The sequence below is a fragment of the Phoenix dactylifera genome, chromosome 5, assembly GCF_051530095.1.
Source record: "Phoenix dactylifera cultivar Ajwa chromosome 5, Ajwa_hap1_PhDact_Kaust_v1.1, whole genome shotgun sequence".
Lineage (NCBI taxonomy): Eukaryota > Viridiplantae > Streptophyta > Magnoliopsida > Arecales > Arecaceae > Phoenix > Phoenix dactylifera.
In genome coordinates, this window is record NC_143194.1 from 36,569,789 (window position 1) to 36,593,273 (window position 23,485).

General features: G+C 38.1%; 2 protein-coding genes across 4 annotated transcripts; both read right to left on the bottom strand.

Moving 5' to 3' along the window:
• Nucleotides 1-1,092: 1,092 nt before the first annotated feature.
• Nucleotides 1,093-7,895, bottom strand: LOC103702040 (Translation initiation factor SUI1 family protein). 2 transcript variants are annotated; one of them, XM_008784324.6, is made up of 7 exons: nucleotides 7,483-7,895; nucleotides 7,291-7,383; nucleotides 3,788-3,849; nucleotides 2,219-2,300; nucleotides 2,038-2,105; nucleotides 1,861-1,944; nucleotides 1,093-1,436 (listed from the first exon to the last, which is right to left on the bottom strand). In XM_008784324.6, exons 1-7 carry the CDS (start codon nucleotides 7,628-7,630, stop codon nucleotides 1,380-1,382), a joined length of 594 nt encoding a protein of 197 aa, XP_008782546.1. In that variant the 5' UTR covers nucleotides 7,631-7,895; the 3' UTR covers nucleotides 1,093-1,379. The 2 variants fall into 2 exon arrangements, with proteins under 2 accessions (XP_008782546.1, XP_038985204.1); XM_039129276.3 differs by having other exon boundaries at nucleotides 7,279-7,383; nucleotides 7,483-7,843.
• A 1,177-nt stretch (nucleotides 7,896-9,072) lies between these two features.
• LOC103702041 (V-type proton ATPase subunit B 2-like) lies at nucleotides 9,073-22,599 on the bottom strand. Of its 2 annotated transcripts, XM_088722680.2 has the most exons (16): nucleotides 22,223-22,333; nucleotides 21,471-21,677; nucleotides 20,529-20,600; nucleotides 18,852-18,907; nucleotides 18,639-18,737; nucleotides 16,783-16,842; nucleotides 15,751-15,862; nucleotides 15,426-15,634; nucleotides 13,918-14,046; nucleotides 13,612-13,749; nucleotides 10,529-10,679; nucleotides 10,285-10,367; nucleotides 10,001-10,048; nucleotides 9,815-9,868; nucleotides 9,649-9,732; nucleotides 9,073-9,527 (listed from the first exon to the last, which is right to left on the bottom strand). In XM_088722680.2, the coding sequence occupies exons 3-16, from the start codon at nucleotides 20,584-20,586 to the stop codon at nucleotides 9,342-9,344; spliced, it is 1,467 nt and encodes a 488-aa protein (XP_088578806.1). In that variant the 5' UTR covers nucleotides 20,587-20,600; nucleotides 21,471-21,677; nucleotides 22,223-22,333; the 3' UTR covers nucleotides 9,073-9,341. The 2 variants fall into 2 exon arrangements, with proteins under 2 accessions (XP_088578806.1, XP_008782547.3); XM_008784325.6 differs by lacking the exon at nucleotides 21,471-21,677 and having other exon boundaries at nucleotides 22,223-22,599.
• Nucleotides 22,600-23,485: the final 886 nt, after the last annotated feature.

Below are 23,485 nucleotides of genomic sequence, written 5' to 3' on the forward strand. Positions count from 1 at the left end.
TCGCTTGGTACAGCCCGGCTCGGGCTCGTTCGTCCGAGCCTGCGCTCGCCCCATCCCCATCCCCATTGTTCGTCGGAGGCTCGGAGGAGAGAAGAACGAAGGAAAGAAAGAAAGAAAGAAAAAAAGAAGAAGAGAAGAAAGAAGGGGGCGGCCACGAGCACTGCCGGCACAGGTGTCGGCCGCAAGCACGGCCGCGGGCGCACGGCCACATGGGAGGGAGTACGGCGTCGTCATCGAGGGCGGAGAAGGGAGAGCCGGAGTCTGGAGAGGAGAAGGGAGAGCTGGATCGGGTATACCGTGTACAGCGTCGTCATCGGAGGCGGAGAAGGGAGAAGAGGAGGCGGTGGAGCTTCTCGGAGAGCTGAAATCGGGTGTACGGCATCGTCATCGTCATAGCCGTCGTCGAAGGGGAGGAGGGCATCAGCTTCGGGCTTGGGGGCGAGCTGGCAAGGAGAACGAAGAAGAAAGGAGGGGTTGGAACTTGGAATCATGGAAGGACGGAAGGATCTGGACTTTGGAGAAACCAAAAGAAAAAAGAAGAGATTAAAAAAAAAAGATTAACAAGTTGGGTTCGGATTAACGGGTTGAGTCCAAACCCAAACCAATCCAATTCAATTTAAAGAAATTAAATGGATTTAGGTTAGCTCGGGTTGGGTCTGATCTAAATCCAATTGGGTTCAATCAGATTGGGATTTAAATTGATTAAGCTAAATAAAATTTAATTGATTTGCGTCCAAATTTAATTGGGACCAGTTAAATTGTTAATTAGACTGAGCCCTTATTTGAACTCGTTTGGGCTCGTGAGCTACTCGGGCTCGGATTTAAACGGGCTTCATTTTAGGCTCGAGCTCATTTGACTAATGAGCCGAGCTCGAGCTGGGCTTTTATCGAACCGGGCCCGAGCAGCCCGCGCAGCTCGGCCCGTTGACAGCCCTATGGCCGACTAACACCATCACTTGATCAGAGCCTCTGATAGTGGTCAGCTAGAGCACAAAACTGTGCCCATAGTCATTGTCGATGGAAAGCCGACACATATTGGAGCAAAGAGAAGATAGATATCTTGAAAAAACATCAAAGAGCAGAAAAATAGCATTGATACAAGCAACATTTTTTATTGCACAGTGCACTTGCTTATGATAAAAAACAAGCCCTGTAACAGAACAAGACAACCTACAGGGAGAGAAATCCACATATGACTCCCATATATGTCATGACAAAACATAAAATGGTTTCTTAGGCCAGGAAAATCATCCATCTGATAACAAGGGCATAATTTTGTAGACGTACGATAAAGAAATGATCAAATATTCTCAAAGGCAAATTCCTCCATATACTAATATGAGATTTTACAAGCAACTTTACTCCCTTAAAATGCAAAACTAGGCAGCAGCAACCTTCTTGCCATCTTCAATAAAGAAAATTGCAGTTTCAGGCACCTGGCACATGGGAAGCAACAAAACTTAGCCTTTGCATCAAAAAACAGCTTTCAAACAAGTAGGCAAAAAAAAAAAAGGAAAAAAAAGAGGAGTGTGCTCCTGATGTTGTCATTGAGTAGATATTGTTAGGCCCTGCATGCAGAGACGCTATGTTGCCTGGTGTCTGAGGTATACAAAAGTTTCTAGATGATGTTTAAGACAAAGGAATGTTTTATTTTAAAACGTTCAACTTATGTAACATGATAAATGCCATAATTTTATTATGACAAATTTTGCATTGTGCTAATAACTGGTATTCAAAAGCTTTTAGATGATGTTTTAAGACAAAAGAATGTTCTATTTTAAAATGTTTAACTTATGTAACATGATAAATGCCATAATTTAATTCACATGAAATAGAAGGATGATGATAAAGATCACTCACATTTGGCCAAGTCTCAGTAAGAAACTCCACAATATCATAAGCTATGTCCCCTTGGACATCAATTTGCTCTTTGTCAGTTGGGCCCTTAAATTAATTATCCAAACCAAGTTGTTAGTATAGACATATAAAACATTTCAGCAAAAGCATTTTCTTTTCTAAAAACAAATGCTGATGCACCTTAACAACAGAAGCTCCAGTAGCAAACTTTTTCCCAAGCTTCTTTGAAGCATCACTTAGTTTTATACCTGAAGTACCATTCCATCATTAGCGAACAGATCATGGACATGTAGATAATGCTGAATTTCTGAAGCACTTTGAACTGAAAAAAGTGCTAATAATCCTTCTAAGGAATACTCACCAAACAGCTCTAGGCCTTTCACAACAGTCACACATTTACGCTTGTTGCGGATAATCTTTTCAATAACAACTTCTTGCTTTTCCTGAAAGGAAGGGAATTTTAATTAGAAAAAGAATGTATCCTTGTACTCTAACAATGAATCAACAAATGCTGCATGTCTTCATCAGGACTCAACTAAATACACAACCTTCCACTAAATGGGTTCCATCAAAAATGATCTAAAGCGGGCTAGTCACGTAATACATGAGAAGAATCTGAATAGTATTCATCCTATCAGTGCATAATTCAGATATCCAAGTCCTGATTAAGAAAAAACAATTTTAATTTTTTCATGAACCAAACAAAATAATAGCAATCCAGGACTTTTTAATTATCCTAACCATTTTTACAAGAATCTGACAGTCATGTTCATCATTAAGATATCTACAGCCAGATTTTAGTCAACATAACATGAAAATAAAATATGTACAATGACTTAAACCATTACATTACGGTAGGCATTTCTACTTGCTGAGATGTAGTTGGTTAAGAATTTCATGTTAAACTACAAGGGGCTGTCATCAACTTGACAGCCAGTCATAGAACAACTTTAAATCAATAACCTCACACAATGAATGCTAATTCAATAAATTAAGCTATCTGGTTCAAAAAGCAATGCACTGCTCTTATGCCCTTAGTCAATGTTGGGTTGCTTAGATATATTTCCAATGACTTAGTCTTGAACAGGAATCAGTTGTGAAGTAGGACCTAAAAGCAGACCAAATTTGATAAGAAGGCCATGATATTTATGTTTAACACAAATTTGAAGAAAGGAAGCAAAGAAGATACTACAAGCCAATTATATGTACATAAACGAATTCGTGAAGCCACATGAAACCGGACCATAAGCGAATGATATGGTGAAGGCACTATCTGTCTGATAGATCATATAGAATTCCACATGGTTTTTCCATGTGAGCAGTAATGCCAGAATTAGTAAAAAAGAATGCCAAGGAATTATATGGAAGAGCCACCAACTTCTAACCCTAATAGCAAAATCCAGAATTAAATTCCACTAATGCGAGAATATAATGTATCTCCAAATTTAACATATTACATATCCAACTAAGGTCAATCCTGGAGCTTATGGCTTCTATTAGTTCATTAATCCAAATCCATGTTCAATAAATAAAGAGCAAATACATTAGACATAGCTATCCCCAAGTGCTATGATGTCCATAAAACTACAGGGAAAAAAACAGGGGGAAGGGGTGGGGGTATTAAATAGTTTATGGTTTAACTACAAATGAACCAAAATGTTGTTATATTTGGGTGTCCTCAATCATTCAACATACATGAGCTTCCTGTTGTGGCCAATAAAATAGATGCCAAATATAGATTGGTGGACTATCATCAGTACATCACCACTCAATTATGAAGGTAGAATGCCACAATGGTCCATCAATCTTACAAATATACACCTCAAAACTTAATTACCAAAAAAAATCTCAAAACTCTTGTTGTCAGGTTAGTAACAATTGTTTTATCTTCATAACCTAAGCAAGGGTAAGTAAGTCTTAGGAACATTACCTTCTTCTTTATCTTGCCACCAGGAAGGCGTTTCACTTCTTGCTTAGGTCCTAGGGCAGCCCCTGCAATATACAAAGCGCACAAAGGTTAACAGAATTAGTAGGGACAAATTCATCAAACAAAAACCCTAAGTTTTGTAAATACACTAGTGAACAATTACCTAACATGAAATATAGAAATAGTTCAACATGGAAAATACACCATGAAAAAATACTAATCAAAGTGGTCAAAGTAGCTAAAATGTCCATTCGATGGCCAACCATCATTCAGCATATAAATGGGTAACTAAATGGTTAAGCAGTTAGAAAAAATATAATAAATTTAAAAGCAACCTCTATGCAGGAATTAACAAATTATATGTGTATGTCTGTGGTAGCAAAATGTCTTGGTTAGTTGGAACATTTTGATCAATAAATATAAAATATTATTGGCTCTCAAAGCAAATGGAGAACAGATGGATAAAAGAAACAAGCAAACAAAAGAATTAGAGGTTTCAAGTTTCGGTTTTCCCCTATACAAAGTGAGTAAATTCTTAAGTCAATCATGACCATATATATGGCTCAATTGTCAAGTGCAGAACTTAATCAAGGAATCCACAAATTTTTTATATCACATCTACATGTGACATATGATAAGTTGTGCAATACTCCCAAGAAAGCACATCAAATAATGAAGACGGAATAATAACCGTTAAATGTATTAGATAGTGCATTAGGCATTGTATATTTACTGCTAGATTTGAAGTAAAAAACTGTCATGCATGAAACACAGCAACGTTTTCTGTCCAATCACTACTCTTAGATGGTTAAGAGGACTAAATGCCACTATGACAATTAAATAAGCATGAAAGCAGCTCAACATAACTGTTCAAGCAGGTACTGCTTACAAGTTCCAACATTGCAGCCACTAAAGCGGTTAAGTGCTCACTTATAATAACTAATCACTCTTTGCTCAACATACATTATGGAGTAGCACCAACCTATTTCTGCACATATGGCTTTGTTATCATTTATGGAGTAACAAGCATGATTCACCCCAATGACACAGAAACATCAGAGGAAGCCACAGACTATAACCTGATATCCACCAACAAAATCCATATATCCTCCAGATCAATGTGCACAACCTCTTTTTCTTCTTTGTAGTCCAGTTGTTTATTTTTACCATCCACAGCAATGATTACTTAGTGCATCAGACAACTCAATGCCCCATGTATTCAGTGATCTTCTAAATTCCCTTGCCATCCAAATCTACAGTTACTTGGCAAATAGTATAAAATTTTCCAATTTTCCACTCTGTTGTGCTGAAAGATGGAGGTAACTCTGTCTTTGAAATATCTGTGATGCCTTTGTTGACTGTGCCATGAAGTTAAGCACTGCAGTTTGTAACTTGCAGAGTATGCTTCTTAAGCATTCAATATCCTATAAACTTCTCTTCCATCCCTAATGCCACTAATTAGATCTCTTGAATAAAAAATAAAACCATGTAAGCTTGAATATAGCTTTGAAAAATTGGTTTTTTTTGGGTAAGCAATAACATTATATTTTCTTGTCAGCACTCTGTCAGCCTAATTGGTGCTAGATTAATGGGCTGCTTGAGGTATCTCTTCGTGGATGAATTTTAAATGTTAAAGAGTCATCAAAAGATACCTGCTGTTTACTAGTCTTCCCATGCCATGACATCAGCCTTGCTAAAACTCCTATAAACCTCTCATGAACAGTTCAACCAAAAGCTGCTGTCTACTTGAAGCTTTGTTGAACAACATATACTCTGATTGACCATGTGAAGAAACTAGCAGTAGAAAAATGATGTATCGATAACCTTAAGACCCATTTTCTTGAAAGGTTTGGAGCTTCTAATTAACCCCTTTCAACTATAGAGGAATTATCAGACTTAGTTCAGGGATGACAAGCTTAACAAGGTAGCTGTTCCATATCATTATAATTACCCTCAAACATGAGTTATCAACTATGCTAGCCAACATAATCAATAATCAAAGTCTATTAACCAAGACTGACTTATCATTCATTTTCACAACACAATCCATCAAACCCTTGAGTCAACTCAAAATGAATATAATAGGAATCAAACAACTAAAAAATTACCGTTCAAGATAGTAACAATAATTCTTGACTTGCCGAAACTGTATGCTTAGCTAACTAGACTTTTAATTTGCCTCTCATCTGGTACATTTTGGGAACCAACCGCAATTTGATGGGATAAGATTTATAACATTCATGTAGGTTAGATAACAAAGACCTAGTTTTTTTGGACTTTATTATATTGTGAAGTTTACACATGTATCTTGGTGGCTTTTACCTCTCAGAATACTTTATACTTTACCACATTCTCCAATATTATATGGATTGTCATATTTACCGTAAAATCCTTTAACTTCTGGATTGCTGTCAAGACAATGAATTTCTCATTGAACCATCTTGTGTGGCCAGTTTTTTGGGGCGTTTAAAAATTTCTTCAGGTTTCAGCATTAAGGAAAAATAATTTGATATTCAAAATTTTTTACATTGAATGTCACACCTTCTTTAGGATCTTCCTCCCACAAGGAGCTCACTTACTTATACTTCCAGCCACTCTTAACCATATTTTGCCAACAACACTATCAAGACAATCATAGCTCAGCTAAAGATATTGATATTTATTATGCTGCTGATGTCCAAATGATGTATCATTATCCTTCCAAAATTTTTAACCACTAATTCACTTACCAAAAATGAAGCCTCAAAATAATAAGTCTTATTAATATCATCATATTCAGCGCAGTGCTTGATATGCACTCCTAGTTTTTTTTTTTTTTTTTTGTTGGTGGTTGGGTTTTTTTTTTCCGGGGTGGGGGAGAGAGAGGTGGCAACTCCCTGTCCTTGTTCACAATTTGATTTCGACTCTCATTCCCACTTCAAGATACTTAAGCGGAGAACAAAAGGACTGCAACAATTATATATAGCGATTCTAAGGAGGCTAGCAAGATGATTCCATGAAGCATCAAAGAGAGCTTTGAAAAAAAAAGCTTATATTAACGTTAAACCAACAAACCTTTTCTAATCTATATGGATCAAATTTAATGAACCAAAGCAACATTCACAGTGTCCAACTCTTTGCCAAGGCAACCCTGTCTAAGAAAAAGGTAGTGCTATTTGAACATATTAGACTGGTTAATGGGTAGGGAAAACAACCTTATTTGGTTCTACAACCTTATTTCTTTCTACAGTTTAAAGATCTTGAAGGAGCAAAAGAAAACAAACTTTGCTATAGGAAATTGCATCTATTAATCCCTTCTTACGACTTTTCTTTGGAAAATATTAGAGAGGATCCTCTTCTAACCTAACTCCACATCAAAATTTCCAAATCCCCAGTGCCAAGAATTTTCATCCACCTCCAGTAACACTATTTTCCCCATGCAAAATCATCAATATGGACTCGATCAAGTTTCAGAAAAGAACAGAGTAAGAAAGCAATGAGATCCCAAGATTCACCAATTAAAGTACCTGAAGAAGCCTCGCCTCCGCCGCCACCTTCGCCAGAAATCCCCACCGCCTGCAGCTGATCAGCGGCCTTGTCCGCCTCCTTCTCGGTCGCCTCTAAACCCGAGATCAAAATAGAAGGAAACGAGACGAATCAAGCATCGATCAAGAAAAAGGAGGGGGAGGGAAAGGCGAGAGCGAGGGGCACAGGGGTACCTTTGAGGAGGTCGGGGTAGAGGTCCGGTGCATGCTGGCGGAGCCAGGGCTTGCACCTCTCAAAGTCGGGCCCGAACTCGCAGTACTCCGCCGGGAGGCCGCATACACCACAATAGAGGACGCGGACCGGCTGGGGCTTCTCCGCCATCGGAAGCTTCTCCTCCCTCGACTCTTGTTTCCCCCTTTCTCGCTCTCTCTCCCTCCCTCCCTCCCTCCCTCTCTGAGACGATGAGCGATTTGTTTTATACAGGGAGCGAGAGGCGAGGATACCTGCAAAAGCCTTGGAATGAGACTGGCGGTAGAACTCGCCTCGGTTCTTTGGTATTTGCCGTCCTTTTTATGGAAGGAACTCCGCACCGGTGCAGAACTTGGTGCCCGAGAAGTAGGGCAAAACAGTCGAGCGGCATCTGGGTGGGCTGTGATGGATGACTTCTTCCTAGATAGTGACGCTCCGACTTGACTTACCTCACCACTCACCGCTGATAGCTGGACAAACAATTTGCAGATCTTATGTGGCAGTCGGAGACTGGTGCGGTGCAAACTGAGCGTAGAAATTGGGTGATGTTAGCATATTCTTCTATTTTCTCCGTGCGGAACGCCCTGACCGGATGGTTTTCACAGATGATTAATAATAGAATAGTTTAATAATAAAAACATAAAGTAAAAAATTTCTAAAAACAAATTTGGAGAGAGTGAACTAAAGGCTTACACCTGGTGTCAGGATCCGTGGGATGCACACCAGGAGTTTTGCATCCAACGGATGCCACGAGTAAGGGATGCTCACCCACAACCTCAGAAGTGCTTTATTCTTTGCTTAATTCAAAGGCTACAACATATTGCGCTCAACCTTGTATAACAAAGTCACTAATCATCGATTTATGATATCGTAACTTCTCCGGCCAGATGGGGCTAGCAAATGGAGGATGAGTTCGGGGATGAGATCCTCAGAAGTGCTTTATTCTTTGCTTAATTCAAAGGCTACAATATATTGTGCTCAACCATGTATAACAAAGTCACTACCCATCGACTTATGATACCGTAACCACTTCTCCGGCCAGATGGGGATAGCAAATGGAGGATGAGTTCGGGGATGAGAAATAGGCAGAAACGTCAGGTTCCTACAAAAAGTTCACTAACTGGACTAAACAGAGGTTATCACTTTAGAGAGAAAATCTTCATTTTATTTAAGATCATAGGACACCGTACATGCATGATATATGCTGATTGAAGGAATTAAATTACTAACCATGGGACCCAAGATAAGGGAGCACAAGAATGCCCATCATGGTCTCCAAGACGTGAAGGTCCACAGCCTCATTTGAGCCACCCAAGCTTGCCGGGGTATAGGCGGAAAGGAGAAATTTCTTCAAACCATGCTTGCAACGACATTAACGGTCCAAGCCCTGGTGCGGACACAGGCCAGGCCAGACTAAACATTCAGATACTGTACGGCCTTCAGATGTTTCGCAAGTTGCACTCGTCTTATTAACAAATTGCCATATTTAATAAGAACTTCTTGTAGACATGCGCCCATCTGGCTTCCCACTGAAACATTTATATTACTCGAAGACGTTTCTTCCACAACAGATGTTGCAGACAACAATGCAGAAAACACTAAATTAGCTTACCAAGGTATCTGGAATATCTGATTTTCTACATACATAAATACGGAATCATAACCAAGCATAGCAAACAGCACACAACAGTTTAATGATACAAGAGCCAACTAGGCATTAACTTAGAATTTGGGCTGCAAAGAATTCGAAGCTAGGCTATCTTCAGAAAAAGGCTGAATTTCTGATCTATATATGCGGCCATGAATTTATTTCCACCTCACTAAAACTTGTTCTATTGACAAATCAGTGGGCCGTTTCTCTGCTGTAATACTGATCTAGTGTCTTAGCAGGAATACGATGAAGTAGCTCACGGGGGAAGATACGTAGCAGTGTCCAGGCAAGATCGAGTGACTGGAAGATGTTGCGCGTGTCATACGCTCCTTGTGCAACGAATTTCCTTTCAAACTTGTCTAGAAACTCCAGATAGAGCTGCACGCACAGCATAAAGATCGCACAAAAAAAAAAACATGAGCACAAGGGATAATTTTTGGCTCGACAATTTAGAGAGAGAGAGAGAGAGAGAGAGAGAGAGAGAGAGAGAGAGAGAGACCAGATCCTCAGATGAGAGCGCCTCCTCTCCAACAACTGCTTTCATTGCTTGAACATCCTTTCCGATTGCATAATTGGCATAGAGCTGGAACATTAACTAAATGAATGAAGATTACCGTGAAGTAAATTGCAACTAATAAACAAGGCCTATATTATTGACAGCTAACCTGGTTAGACACATCTGCATGATCTCGACGCGTCATACCCTCACCAATAGCACTCTGCAAAGAAACCGTTTCAGTAAAGAGGAATTCCAAACGCTTGACATCATTCGTTGAAAGACTTATGACTGAAAGAAAAACGTTTCTTTTGGCTTCCATTAAATCAGAAGTGCAGCCATGCTAAAAAGTCACCTTCATCAACCGGGAGAGAGATGGAAGGACATTGATAGGTGGGTATATCTGTCAACATCAGCCAAAGACAGTCATTATTCCACATGTAACAAAACTAAACAAATTGGCCCGAGTAATGAAAAAGCACAGAATTTCTATGAGATTTTCACGATGAATGCAATAAAGAAAGCATGGGTCGCAAAAGCACAGCAGCTGTATGAGATTTTCATGACATTAACATAACAAAATGACTCTCAAAGAGGAAAATCAGTATTTTTTCCGTAGCTAGGCAGCATAGATGGTACCTGCCGATTATAAAGTTGTCTGTCAATGTATATTTGGCCTTCAGTAATATAGCCAGTAAGATCAGGAGTTGGATGTGTGATATCTGTCGAGCAAGAGAATAATTCAGCTGAAGCTAGAGAGCACAATCACATTTATACCTATTTCCTAAGAACATGGTAACTATCTTGAGTAGGAAAAATAAACAGCAACTACAGAGAAGGTTCCCAGGTGGATTGTCAAAAGATCAGTCTGTGCATAAATTACCATCATTGGGCATGGTTAAGATGGGTATCTGCGTAATGGAGCCTTTTCTTCCTTCTATACGTCCAGCACGCTCATATATCGTTGCCAGGTCAGTGTACATATAACCAGGATAACCACGTCTACCTGGCACCTCCTCTCGAGCAGCTGATACCTGAAGCCAGAACAGAAAATGTGCATATCAATCAACAAAAGACCTCGAAACCAACAATTTTGGATTGACAGCAGGTGTAAGCACAAATCTTTAAATCAGAAATAAAGTGAGGAATTTCTTCTCAGGTAGACTAATGAAATGGTTTCACAGAAGTTGAACTGAAGGTACTGCAGCTAATTCGCTTCAAAGTTAGTTTTTCTCCTCCAAGTGAAGTAAATCCTGTGATTTCATTTCTTTTCCTTAAATTTGAATCCCTACTATCAATATTGAAACTATTTTTACCACAATGGAGTACATATATAACAATTAAGCACTACACGAAGAACCACAACAGGAGGTATTAACACATTTTTTGAAGGACCAAGTAAATAAAAAATGATACGAAAATAGTCATTGATGAATCAGACCTAACTACTGTTACAATAGTAGTCTAAGAGGTCACATCTGCCCCATGCCCCCCAACCCCTGTCCAACCCAAAAACCCACCCCCATAAAGAAAAGAAGAAAGAGCAGAAAACAAGTACTTTCACCAGAGTTACAACCCTTCAGGATAGCTCTCTCATCAATGCTTGTTCTTTCTTATTCCTTCTTGTTTCTTGAAAGGAATATGCATATGCCTGCTAATTTTTTAACATTACCCTAAACTGAATAAAGTAAACTGGAACTGACTGGACTGTTTAGTTCCTGCTGTTTTAAATATCAAAAAAGTAAAACCTGGATTCTTAGCAATCCAAGTAGATGGATGACCCAACCAAGTTAACTCAAGAATTTGACAGAATTAATAGAACTTTCTAAAATTTTGAAATTGCAAAAGGGTATTGGAAAATGAGTAACAAGGAAAATATGCAGAAACATAAAGAACATTCAAGAGTTGTTTGTTGTTCCTGGTGTTCAATGAAATGATATATACGTAGACTACATACTAAGTGCTAAAACTTTAGTAAAAGATTTAACTATTCAAAATTAATGATGATTCATCCAAATTGGAAATCAACACCACTAATCAAGATCTAGACTTCCAAAAATGTATAGAAATCAATGATCGTATGTTTGGTGGTCTCCTACCATAGCATCAAATAGGCGTAAAAAATAGACAACCTAATTATGCTAATAGGGGCATCCTAGTGCATGTGGCTTGCACCATTGTAAGGTTTGGGAAGGGTCAGAAGTTGCCTCGTGTGCAGAGAGGTTGTTTCCATATTTCGACCTCATGACACCTAGGTCACAAATTGAGCAACCTTAGCATTGAGCCTAATTGTATTAATTTGCTAAAATATGATTATAGGGCATATATGAAATGAAGATCCATATCGGTGATCATGATGTGCACGTACTGAAACAGTATAGATTGAAATTTAATAGTTTTTTAATGCTTAAATCAAGGCAGAACTTTATGTCATGCCCTTGAAGCTGCCGATTTTTGCATCGGCTTGATGTACAAGTTAGAAACCTACAAAAACCTATATCCTGGGCATTTTTAGATATTTATGTCAAATATCAACAATATGGATCTTTCATTTGGATGCCTATCACAGGTTTTGAAATCATTACCAAAAGAAATAAAAGAGTAAATAGGTGCAGTTTTTTTTATTTTTATAATCAGCACATGGTGGAAAAGGAAAGTTGGGAAAATATTATACGTATATAACTCACTGAAACGAAACTTAAAAAAAGAAAAAGATGGTTTGAAAGTGGAAGAAGAAAAAAATAATCAATTTTCTTTTATTTTTTGTAAAAATGCAGCTTTCCTTATTCTAATTTCTATGAAAGAAAAAGCAACAGGCAAATTGACAATTGAGGTTAAAAGATAACCTAGAAAAGAAAGAAGTTAATAAGAATTGCCTAAATAGTGGTCTGTTATATTTCCCCCAGGAAATTCATCTATGTTGGATAGAGCCAACCTTTGATCGTAGCCAAAATTTATGTAATGGAACCACCTCCTAAGCATGTTGATCTGATCCATTAATCCCATTATGAATCCAGAGGAGAAGATTTGACCCAGCAAATAACAACACAATCCTGCAACTCTTTGAACATCCATGAAGCTGAAAACCGTTTACATGATGAACCACAAAGCCAATTGATTGGACATTAGTTCCCTTTTTGTTTATCCCTTTCCTTTTTTTTATAATTGGGAATATGAAAATGCTTAAAATTCTGGTGGTGTTGTTTTACTGATAGTAGATCTAAAATAACTTTCCGTTCATTTTGTGGGGAAGCAAAGACATTCTTAATAATGTGCAGTGCAAGCATTGTTCTTTTTTTTTCTCAAAAAAATGAAAATATAAAAAGGCCAGTAAAAGTTAGTGTTTTTTGTGTTATTGAAGATAGATCTAAATACCCTTTTTTACTTCCATGGCGAGGCGCTCACATTCTTAAGATATGCAAGGTAGGGCTGGGAATTTCTGAGACCTTGGAAGGCCATGGCCCTCCTAACCCTTGCTCAACAAGAATGATTGGCTAAGGACTGATTAAAGCTAATGCCCAAAAAAAATGTATGGAGCTTGAAGATCAGGGCAATGGTTATAATTTAGGAAACATGATTAAATGGATGATGGAATTCAATGTTTCATGAACAACTGGCAGAATTAAAGCCTCATCTGTGAGCTTTGGATATGTATGTGCATGTGAAATTTATAAATGGGAGCAACAAAATTAACCGGTGGCTTTTGAGCTAACAATGAACAAGCATCAATACTCCACTCAGAGAAATGAGTACACAGCAATTGACAAGTACAAACAGGCACAGAGCAACTGTTATTGAAAAAATATATCAAGATAAAACAAAATAACTCAGATGAATAGAGGACCTCCATCATATAAAATCTCGTTATTACTGCAGTTACTCTACACACACACACATATATATGATGTTATGAAATGCATGTTCCATGTTATATTTGCATGGTTAAAGTAAAAACAGGCTTATTACCTCACGAAGTGCATCAGCATATGAGCTCATATCTGTTAGGATGACAAGAACATGTTTGCCACATTCATAAGCTAAGTATTCTGCAGTAGTTAGTGCAATTCGGGGGGTGATAATGCGTTCAATGGTCGGGTCATTTGCCTGTACACGAATGAAAAAGAAAAAAAGGACATAGAGATAGAGTTCAATATTAAATCTTGTCAACCATCTATGAGAACCAAAGTTGCAGGACATTAAAATAAAAAAAATACATGAGTATGATAAGTTGCCACATCACAGATACACAGGTGGCAAGTTTAATCAACTTACCAGATTTAGAAAAAGGGTCACTCTCTCCATTGAACCATTTTCTTCAAAATCACGTTTAAAAAATTGCGCAGTTTCCATGTTTACTCCCATAGCAGCAAACACAATTGCAAAATTGTCCTCCTCTCCATCCTATTGATTTTAGGAAAAACGATTATGAGAATGGTGATGAGTAAGCTAGCATGCCAAAAAGGTTAAAGATGTATCACATCACTGATAATTGACATGACAGCAAGACCACCTAAAATACATGATTTGGTGAGAAGTCCACAAAGTGGGGTCTGAGACATATCTGACACCACCTGTACTAGACTCGCCAATAATAATCTATAATAAGACTTGCACATCCTCAGAGACCAGAGGTAAATGCATTGGATGACATACATCTGATGAACATCAAAACAGAAGTAATATTGACTTTTCAAAGTATGAACTTAACAAAGTTTCAATATATACACACCAAAATCTCGATCTAATGAATGAGAAAACATACGAATTCTACTCATTTCTCATCATAGTTACTTTAGAATCATGTAGAATTGAGGTCCCTTCCATGTAATCCTAGAACTTAAACTATATGTTAATAGATAAAGCATACGCCATTCAAGAATTGGATTTCTAAACATAGGCTTGTCTAGGGTCTGCTGTGCCGGTACCGGGCACCGTATCGGTTGCCAGGCAGCACGAGTCAGTATAGGCCCGCGTTGTGCCGTGCCGGGCCTATAGTTTGAAACAGGAGTTCAGCCGTGGCCTCCACCGCCTACACCAGCCAGCCTCCACCAGCACTTCGTCAGCATCCGCCTCCCTCCACCAACCTCCCTCTCCCTCTCCCTCCCTCCCCCGCTCGCTCTCTCTTTTCTTCTCTTTCCTTCTCCTTCTCCTCCTCTGGTGCGGCGTTTCGGATTCTTTGCTGCAACCGTCCCGCTAAGCCGCTGGCACGGCTCAGGACTCTCCAAACCGGGCGGTTCGGGATGGTTCCGCCAACCTTGGGCTTGTCCAAGGTTCCATTTCATACCCCCCCCCCCTTTGCATTATGTTAAGGGCTGAAATTTACGAATAAGTTTGATACCGCAAATAATTTGATCGCTATACTCTAGAGCCTGTATCCATAATTTATCCTCAAGCCCAACGCCCTCAGATTTCAGCTTAACAAATCTCAATGTATAATGTCATTGCCAGTGCCAACTATCAAGAACCACCTAAAAGAATAGTGTTTTTGCAACTTTAATTTTCTATAATTAGCATGCCTTCACTCTCTTGCAAATACTGAAGTGAACAGTACTTGATGGACAAGATCCAATGAAAGGGACTCGCTGCCTTTACAAGTACAATACTAACAAACAAAAATTCTCTAGTTCCATTACCTTCAAATAAAAGAGAATAATGAATAGAGAAACACTAGGTTTAATCACTGTAAAAAAGTAACTTCAAGTCTCATACAAAGATAATGCAGATTTTCTGTAATTGATTTTCTGCTCATTACCTATACAACATCAAAAGGTTTAAATTACCTCCATAAGGTTGTTGGACTTTTCCAAACGTTTCACAAGACCAGCCTGTCGACAAATCTGAGCGGCTATTTCATTGTGAGGAAGCCCAGCAGCAGAAAAGAGGGGAATCTTCTGTCCTCGAGCAATGGAGTTCATAACATCAATTGTGGATATCCCTGTCTGAATCATCTCTTCAGGGTAAGTTCTCTCGCTGGGATTGATAGAACTTCCTGCAACAGGGTTGTACGACCTCAGAAGGTACGTCAAGGACATAGACTCAAGGTCAAAATGAACTACTCGTCGTAGAAATGCAGTTGACTCTATACATCTTTCTTAAACAACTCACCTGAAATATCCAAGTAAGCCTCAGGCAATATTGGAGGACCATTATCTATAGGTTTTCCAGAACCATTAAAAATGCGTCCAAGCATATCTTGTGACACTGGAGTTTTCAAAACCTGTAAAGAAAAAAATCAAAATGGTTACAGGATAGCAGCAATACAACATTGAAGGGAAAAAGGACAAACAAAAAGAGGAAATGATCAACACTGATGACATATTTGCAGCGGATACATGAAAAAATATAAAGACGAACATGACAACTTCTTATACAACTGAATTAGATTTTAGTGTGTTTACTCCTTGATCTTTCCCTGTCAATCCAAAAACTGCTTCATTTTCCAACTTAGATATCCTGATTACTACTTGCACACAATGTACAGTAAAGTCGGCCTCAATTTTCCATTTATACGCAGCCGTCATACTATCTTTTCAGAACACTCTTGAACTGTAACAGACAGAGGGCCAACAGACAGAATCTTGATATAAAAAATCTTTAATAATCCATTCATGGAAACCCAAAGTAACATTAATAATATGTGAAAGGCTAAAGAAGCATTAGCATTTAGAAAGACAAAGGTAATATTCTTTTACTAGTTTTCCCATATGCCCATTACTATACACGTTACGATGTAATATCCATAAATGGTTCCAGGGATACATAAAAACCAATGACAGAAAAGAATGCATCACAACAGTAATGCAACAACCAAAATGAGATGAGAGTAAAGTCCAGCTACGCAACCATCTTTACCCGCCTCAACCACCACTCCTACAAGATAACACGAATCCAGAAGCCTAGCTTCAACATTGTGCATTCTACCCCTAATTTTTTTTCCCGATATGAACACCTCCCTTGGTTCAGATATCACAACCTTTTGATAACAAAGAGAAATGACAGAAATGCTCCTTTATGTGAATGACAAAAAAAATTCTTAATCAGATGGGACCGCAACCACCCATATTCTCTTTGTGTGAGTCAAACATACCAAGCACTAGTATATATAAAGGCCAAAAACTAGAAGGAAAGGCCAATCACCTCGCCTGTGAACTGCACAGTGGTAAATTTGTTGTCGATTCCTGAAGTTCCTTCAAAAACCTGACAAACACCCAAGCATGCAATTTAATATACATGTGGAGATACTATCACAGGGAAAAATTGAAAAACTGACAACATAAACAAAAGCAATAACAGCAAAGTTGCTTCGTTTTAAACAAAACTAAGCACAGTACATGTCTAGTGTGGCACCATAAATATAACTTCCAAATCAAGGGATATGTTTGTCAAAGCAATGCTTCTAATGTATATTTCACAACCGAAAACGAAGTTAATCAGGTCTTGCATTCTTTCCTAAGTTGTCCACATAAATCGTGATTACCCACTCATCAGGGCCTACTCTTATAGTCAATGAACATGCCAATACCACCTCAACTATTTTTTTATAGGCGCAATCATAAGCTTCCTCTAGTGAACAAACATTTAATTAACTCCTAGTTGCACCACACCAATGTTGGCATTCTTATATTTATAACACTCATTTTATATGTCCAAACCAACAATGTCTACCCAAAATTTTGGTAAGTATGGAATTCATCACCATTACTGACTCAAAAAATTAGCCCCAAGTTTTAAGACCTATGTGACAAATTACATCTTGACAAAGTTCCAGTTAGAAATACCATGGTTTACCTAGTAGCGACGCATGAATATGAAAGCAGGCCAAATTTGTAATAAATAGAGATGTACAACTCAGCACATCACACTTCAAATACTCACTCCTACAGTATATATTTTGTCAATAAGAAATGAAAGCAGTAGTTAAAAGTAAAGGTTTTAGTCAAGAAAATGACTAAACTTATTTCATACTTCTCCTAGCTTTGATCTCAAACAACATAGAATGGTTATTACTTCAATGAATATATAAATTTCCAAGAATTTGTGACACCTATATATTACACCTCAGAACATAAATGATGGTTCCATTTTGGCTCAAGAACTCAACCAGCACTTATCTACTTCTCGATTCCCTATTTTATGATACTTGGGATGGCCAAAAGAAGGCACTTTAGGATATATTTTAAGCAATGATTCGACAAGGAACAACTTTCAGTTGTGTTCCTACACAAATACATAATACACTATCTGAGACATCCTTTGTTTCTGGTTCTATTTATTTTCTCATTCTAATCATTCAAGGACTTCCACAAGAGTTTTAGTTTTAAAATTCAACCCTGTTTCCATCTCAGTGATCAACATTATGTCATCAGGTCTATCAGACACCATGGAGCATCCTCTTGAGGATGATTAAACAACAAAAATAAAAGGCAAATGACTGTTACATGTTAAAGCAGAGGAGCTTTCTGGTCTTATACCTCTCACTAAGGTTCGTAGTCTCAGTATTAGACCCCATACCGGTACCATCCTATTACAATATCGGTACGCAATATGATACGAGATAGCGAGACGTACCGAGTGTTAGTGCGGTACGAGAATGCGTACTGATTCGGTATTGTACGTCCGGTATGGAAAACCTTGTCTCTCACTAAAAAGAGCATACCAAAGTAGAGGCACCCAATATTCTCAAATGTATATGGAAACAAAAACTTTATAAGGAGTAATGCAATACTCAAGAAGCATGTATCAACAAATAACAGAAGATAATGTCAGATATATAGAGTTTGCAAATAAGAAGAAAAGAAAAAGGAATGCTTGTGTACTTTTCTGTATAGTCAGTATGTATTGTTGCATCACTTGGTTTCAAGTGTAAGAATACAAGATGAAAAAAAAAATAGCTTAATCCACAAACCAAAAACCATAACAAAGGTACAATATTGGAAGGTGTGGAATTCAAAGTGAAAAATCAAAACAAAAGAGCCCAGAGAACAGTAAGCAACCTGTACAACAGCTTTCTCCCCATCAACTTCCAGGACCTGGCCGCGTCGAGTTGTGCCATCACCTAATCGAATATTGACAATTTCCTGATACTTAGGACCCTGAAGAAATTGGCACAAGTGATTAGGGCAAAAGATCATTGAAGATTAGGGACATCAATATTAGAAAAAAATTGTGAATGATATAATTGACTGCAATAAAAGAAAGGTGCACACCTTAACTTTCTCCAAGATGACCAGAGGTCCTGCCACTCCAGATAAAGTCCTGTACTCTGCATCATATGAAAACAACATAATCTCTCTGTTCAATATTCCACAAAATCTCAAGAATGCAAGTGTCATTAACCTAGATAGATGATAATTTGTTCTAATCAAACAAAGGAACCTGTTGAAAATATTTGCTGAACATGGGCAGGAGAAATTGAACTGCTGAAAAACACAGTGATACATCCAGCATTCAGTGGTAAAGCAAAAGGCTAAATTGCATGACCAATTCCCTATAAAGTAATGAAGCCATATGAATGTGGCTTTTGGGGTGGCAAAGCCGCAGCTGAAACCATCACCATGGTCTCAAGGATCCTAGTACAATGGATGATTGGGCATCCAGTTGACAGAAATGACTGCCCCAAAATAACTAATTTGAAATTATTTTAGCTCTCAAAGTCTAACTATTACTCAACTAACTTCACACTGTTACATTCCCCAGTCTGCCAGTGACAAAAGACATGATATTGTTACTTAAAGAGTTTTATCTAGCAATCAGTTGGATTAAGCTTAAAAACTAAATGAGAGCAATCACAATACAGGCTTTTGGATTCATGCACAAATTGCCACTGCAAATTAAAAGATGGGCCTGTTTGATATATGCTCTGTTAGTCAAAAATATTGTCATCAAAAGTATTATGGTGTAGGGAAGCACCTAAGAAAAAGTATTGTAGCATTCATTGAGTCATCATGAGTTGAAAATCACACATACCAAGAAAAATTGTCAGGATAATATGCATAACCAAGAAAGAAAAACAGTCAATGCAAGACCGTTTTATGCACAGCAACACAACCTGAACAATACAGGCTATCAAAAGCACACCACTTAGTTGTACAAGTAATCTACTCATGGCACCCTTTACTTTAACAGTTAGCAACCAGAAATAAAGTAAGAATACCTATATATATTTTTCACTTTAGGTAAGAGTCCTTGAGATGCTTGACATCAGTTATAGTCATAATTTATATTGAAAAATTTTGCTTTCATGTGATATCACAGAAAAAGAAGAAGCATTTTTATTAGTTTTTATATGTTCTTAAAAGAAAATTCTTCTTCGGAATTTCAATTGAGAAAGACTTAATATGTCGATACTTGCACTATACTAAGTATCCTTTAAAATAGCACTCCAAATTTTCGTGCCAAGTATTGATACTAAGAGCAGGTTTACACAGAGTGCTTTGTTTTTGGAGAACCATCATAAATGTCCAAAGTTCATCACAATCTATAGTTCATAGGAGTTAATAGTCCAACTAACATAATCTAACTCAATGCTAATTTTATTATTTAATTTACAGCATTAATATCTAATATAGAATTTGCGAGATTTACATGTAACTGAATCTGCATTTTCCATGCCACATAAAATTCTAATGTTATAACTCTAATGTTATAACTCGTAAAATTTTAAATTCTACATACATCAAGTGTCTCTGAACCATGGTTCAAGTATCTTTGAATTTTGCTGTCACTGCAACTCAAGTACATTATGGTATATAACAGAAAAGCATGACAAACTTAATTTATCCAAAACATTAAGAGGTGATTAGAGTTCAGCCAAAATCTCAAAAAGGAAGGAATGAAACTCATCAAATATAACAAAAATAGCCTGATGATGAGCCATTACATACCCATGCCAATCTCCAGCTGTCCCTCCTCGATGTCAGTGCCATCCTTTACCAAACCCATATTGTGTTAACAACCTATGGGGGATGGGGCACAATTTAGAAGGCTGCATATAAGCTTGAATATACAGTTGACACCTTTCTAATTCATAAGGATAAAAAATGAAACTTATTTGTAGCTTAAAACAGCATCATAATTGATGTTTGATTTCTAAAACTTAAATAAAAATGGCCATGCTTTAACTCCCCACACAAATCAATAGAGTTATGGTCAATGTCAGAAAAAGTTATTGAAACTTCAGCTTTAGCCAATTGATGGCACTACACATCTACTCAGAACCTTCTGGCAACATCAAAACCAACAGACCACATGGAATCAAACAAACGAAAAAGTTACAATAAAAAGAATGTTTTCAAACATCAACAAAACAATATCCTGATCTAAGGGTGAATAAATGACTCTTTTTTCTTTATATATGAAAAGATCAGTTTCTTGAACAAAAACTTTGCACTAGGTTTGTAAAATGCCAGAAACTAAAAAACTGAAATAGCATCAGTAATATGTATATTGCATAAAATCCCAAAAAAAATCAATGATCAGAACTCTATTATTTCTATAGAATCTCTTAGTAACTGAATCCCAAAATCGTCATCAACTTTAGGAATAAAGAAATCTCATAACAAGATCTGCCGCCCTAGAACCCTAGGTACTGAAACTTCTTGCATCTTTACCCAAATAATACGGAAAAAGAGTATAAAAGATATACTCCCAACTCTACTTCGATCAATCCAATGAGTGATGGATCTCACAAACAAATCCAATCTATCAAGAAAACGCATACTCCAGATCAAAAGTGAAATTTCCAAATATGAATTTAAGAACCAAAAGGAAAACGCCAGCGATGAAAGAAACTTCTGCTGAGAAAACTGCTTGGAGGGAGATCGCACCTTTGATTTGATCTGGAAGAGCAAGGGGGGACGGGAGAAATGGAGGAGACCATAGGAGCAGGGGAAATTAAGAAAGAACAACACGATGCCTTATATAGGTATCACTACCCTTGAGAGCAATGATATAACGTAAGGTTAAATTATCTCCTGGTTCTAAGCTTATTTGTAGCTTAAAACAGTGTCAGAATTGATGTTTGATTTCTAAACCTGTACAAAAAAAAATGACCAAGTTTTAACTCTCCACAGAAATCGAGAGAGATATGGTAAATGTTCGCAAAAGTTACCGAAACTTCAGATTCTTGAACAAAAATTTCCCCCTAGGTTTGTCAAATGCGAGATGCTAAAAAAGAACTAGCATCAGTAATAGGTATATCGCATAAAAAACCTAGAAAATTCGATGATCAGAACTCCATTATCTTTATAAAATCTCTTAGCAACTGGATCTTGGAATCATCATCAGCTTTAGGAATGAAGAAATCTCAGAACAAGAATAGTTGCCCAAGAACCCTAGGTACTGAAAATTCTTGAATCTTCATCCAAATAATATGGAAAAAGAGTATAACAGATCTACTCCAACTCTACTTCGATCGATCGAGCGAGCGATGGATCTCATAAACAAACCCGATCTATCCACAAAACGCATTATTCCACATCAAACGTAAAATTTCCGAATAAGAATTCAAGAATCACGAAAAAAACAACGGGGATGAAAGAAATTTCCACTGAGAAAACCGCTCGGAAGGAAATCGTACCTTGGAGTCGATCCGGGAGAAGGGGCGGAGGACGGGAGAAACGGAGGAGACGACGGGGGGGGGGGGGAGAAAGTAAATACGGAACAGAACGAACTTATATAAGTATCACCAGGCAAGTATTAAGTTAGGTTAAATAATATTCCGGTTCCCAGCGGCGACCGTCGGATTAAACTGGGACCGCCATAGAAATCCCATGATGCAGATGAGCGCCCATCGATCCTAACCGTCCGATCGATGAACTTTCCACTTGGACGTTTTTGTATGGCGGTCCAATGTTCGAAAGGGCCGGATCGCCGAGGGAGAACGTTCAGATGCGGCGCAAAAGGAGTGGCTCATGTATTTGCACCTGGAAGCTTGGGCAGCCGAACAGGGCCAGCACCTTTTTTTTTGGGGGATGCCCTTTTTTAAGGAAACGATGAAGTGCGATTACAAAGCTAGAGCGTGCTAGAGTCGTCCTAAAAATTGCAATTATTGCTCACGATCGCATCGCGTTTGTGGGACTTCCAAACTACAACCAAAAGATGATAAGTGTCAGTGTGATGCTTTAGTTTTGCATCACTTGTGTTTTTTTTTGGTGCTTATGTTGCATGCTTAGTGAAGTCATGCAATATTGCATCGTCACTCAAGACAGACCCCTGATAGCGACACTTGATGGTCTTATGAACAAACTTCCCTGCGCTTATATTGGTGAGGACTTGTAAGAAGATGGAGAATGAAGAATATATTTTGAAAAATTAAGGGTAAACTTATTACAGTACAAAATATAGATTAGGATCATAAGGTGGAGTGGAAAGTGTGAGGCCCAATAGTCCCACATCGGAAAGAGTCGTTTTAGAGCGTAGGCATATGAGGCGGATGTCTCCAAATCCTGCAGACGCATTTTGGGTGGAAAACAAAACCGGGAAGGGATGAAGGACGCTTGCATGAAGTTCCGGAACGGGACAATATCTGGTAGAGAAGCCCCGTGTTCCCCCCTCATGTAGCGCGAGGCATGACATTTGGGTGTGAGGCTCAATAATCCCACATTGGAAAGACTCGTTCTAGAGCCTCGGCATATGAGGCGGGTGTCTCCAAATCTTGCAGATGCATTTTGGATGGAAAATATCTGGCAGGGAAGCCTCGTGTTCCTCCTCATGTGGCCCCGCGTGGGCACTGGATGCAAGGGCGTGACAAAAAGGGGCAGCCATTGCGAGCAACATATTCATTTGATGAAGATTACAGGCATACATATTTTGTTGACTAACGATGACACTTTTATAATTG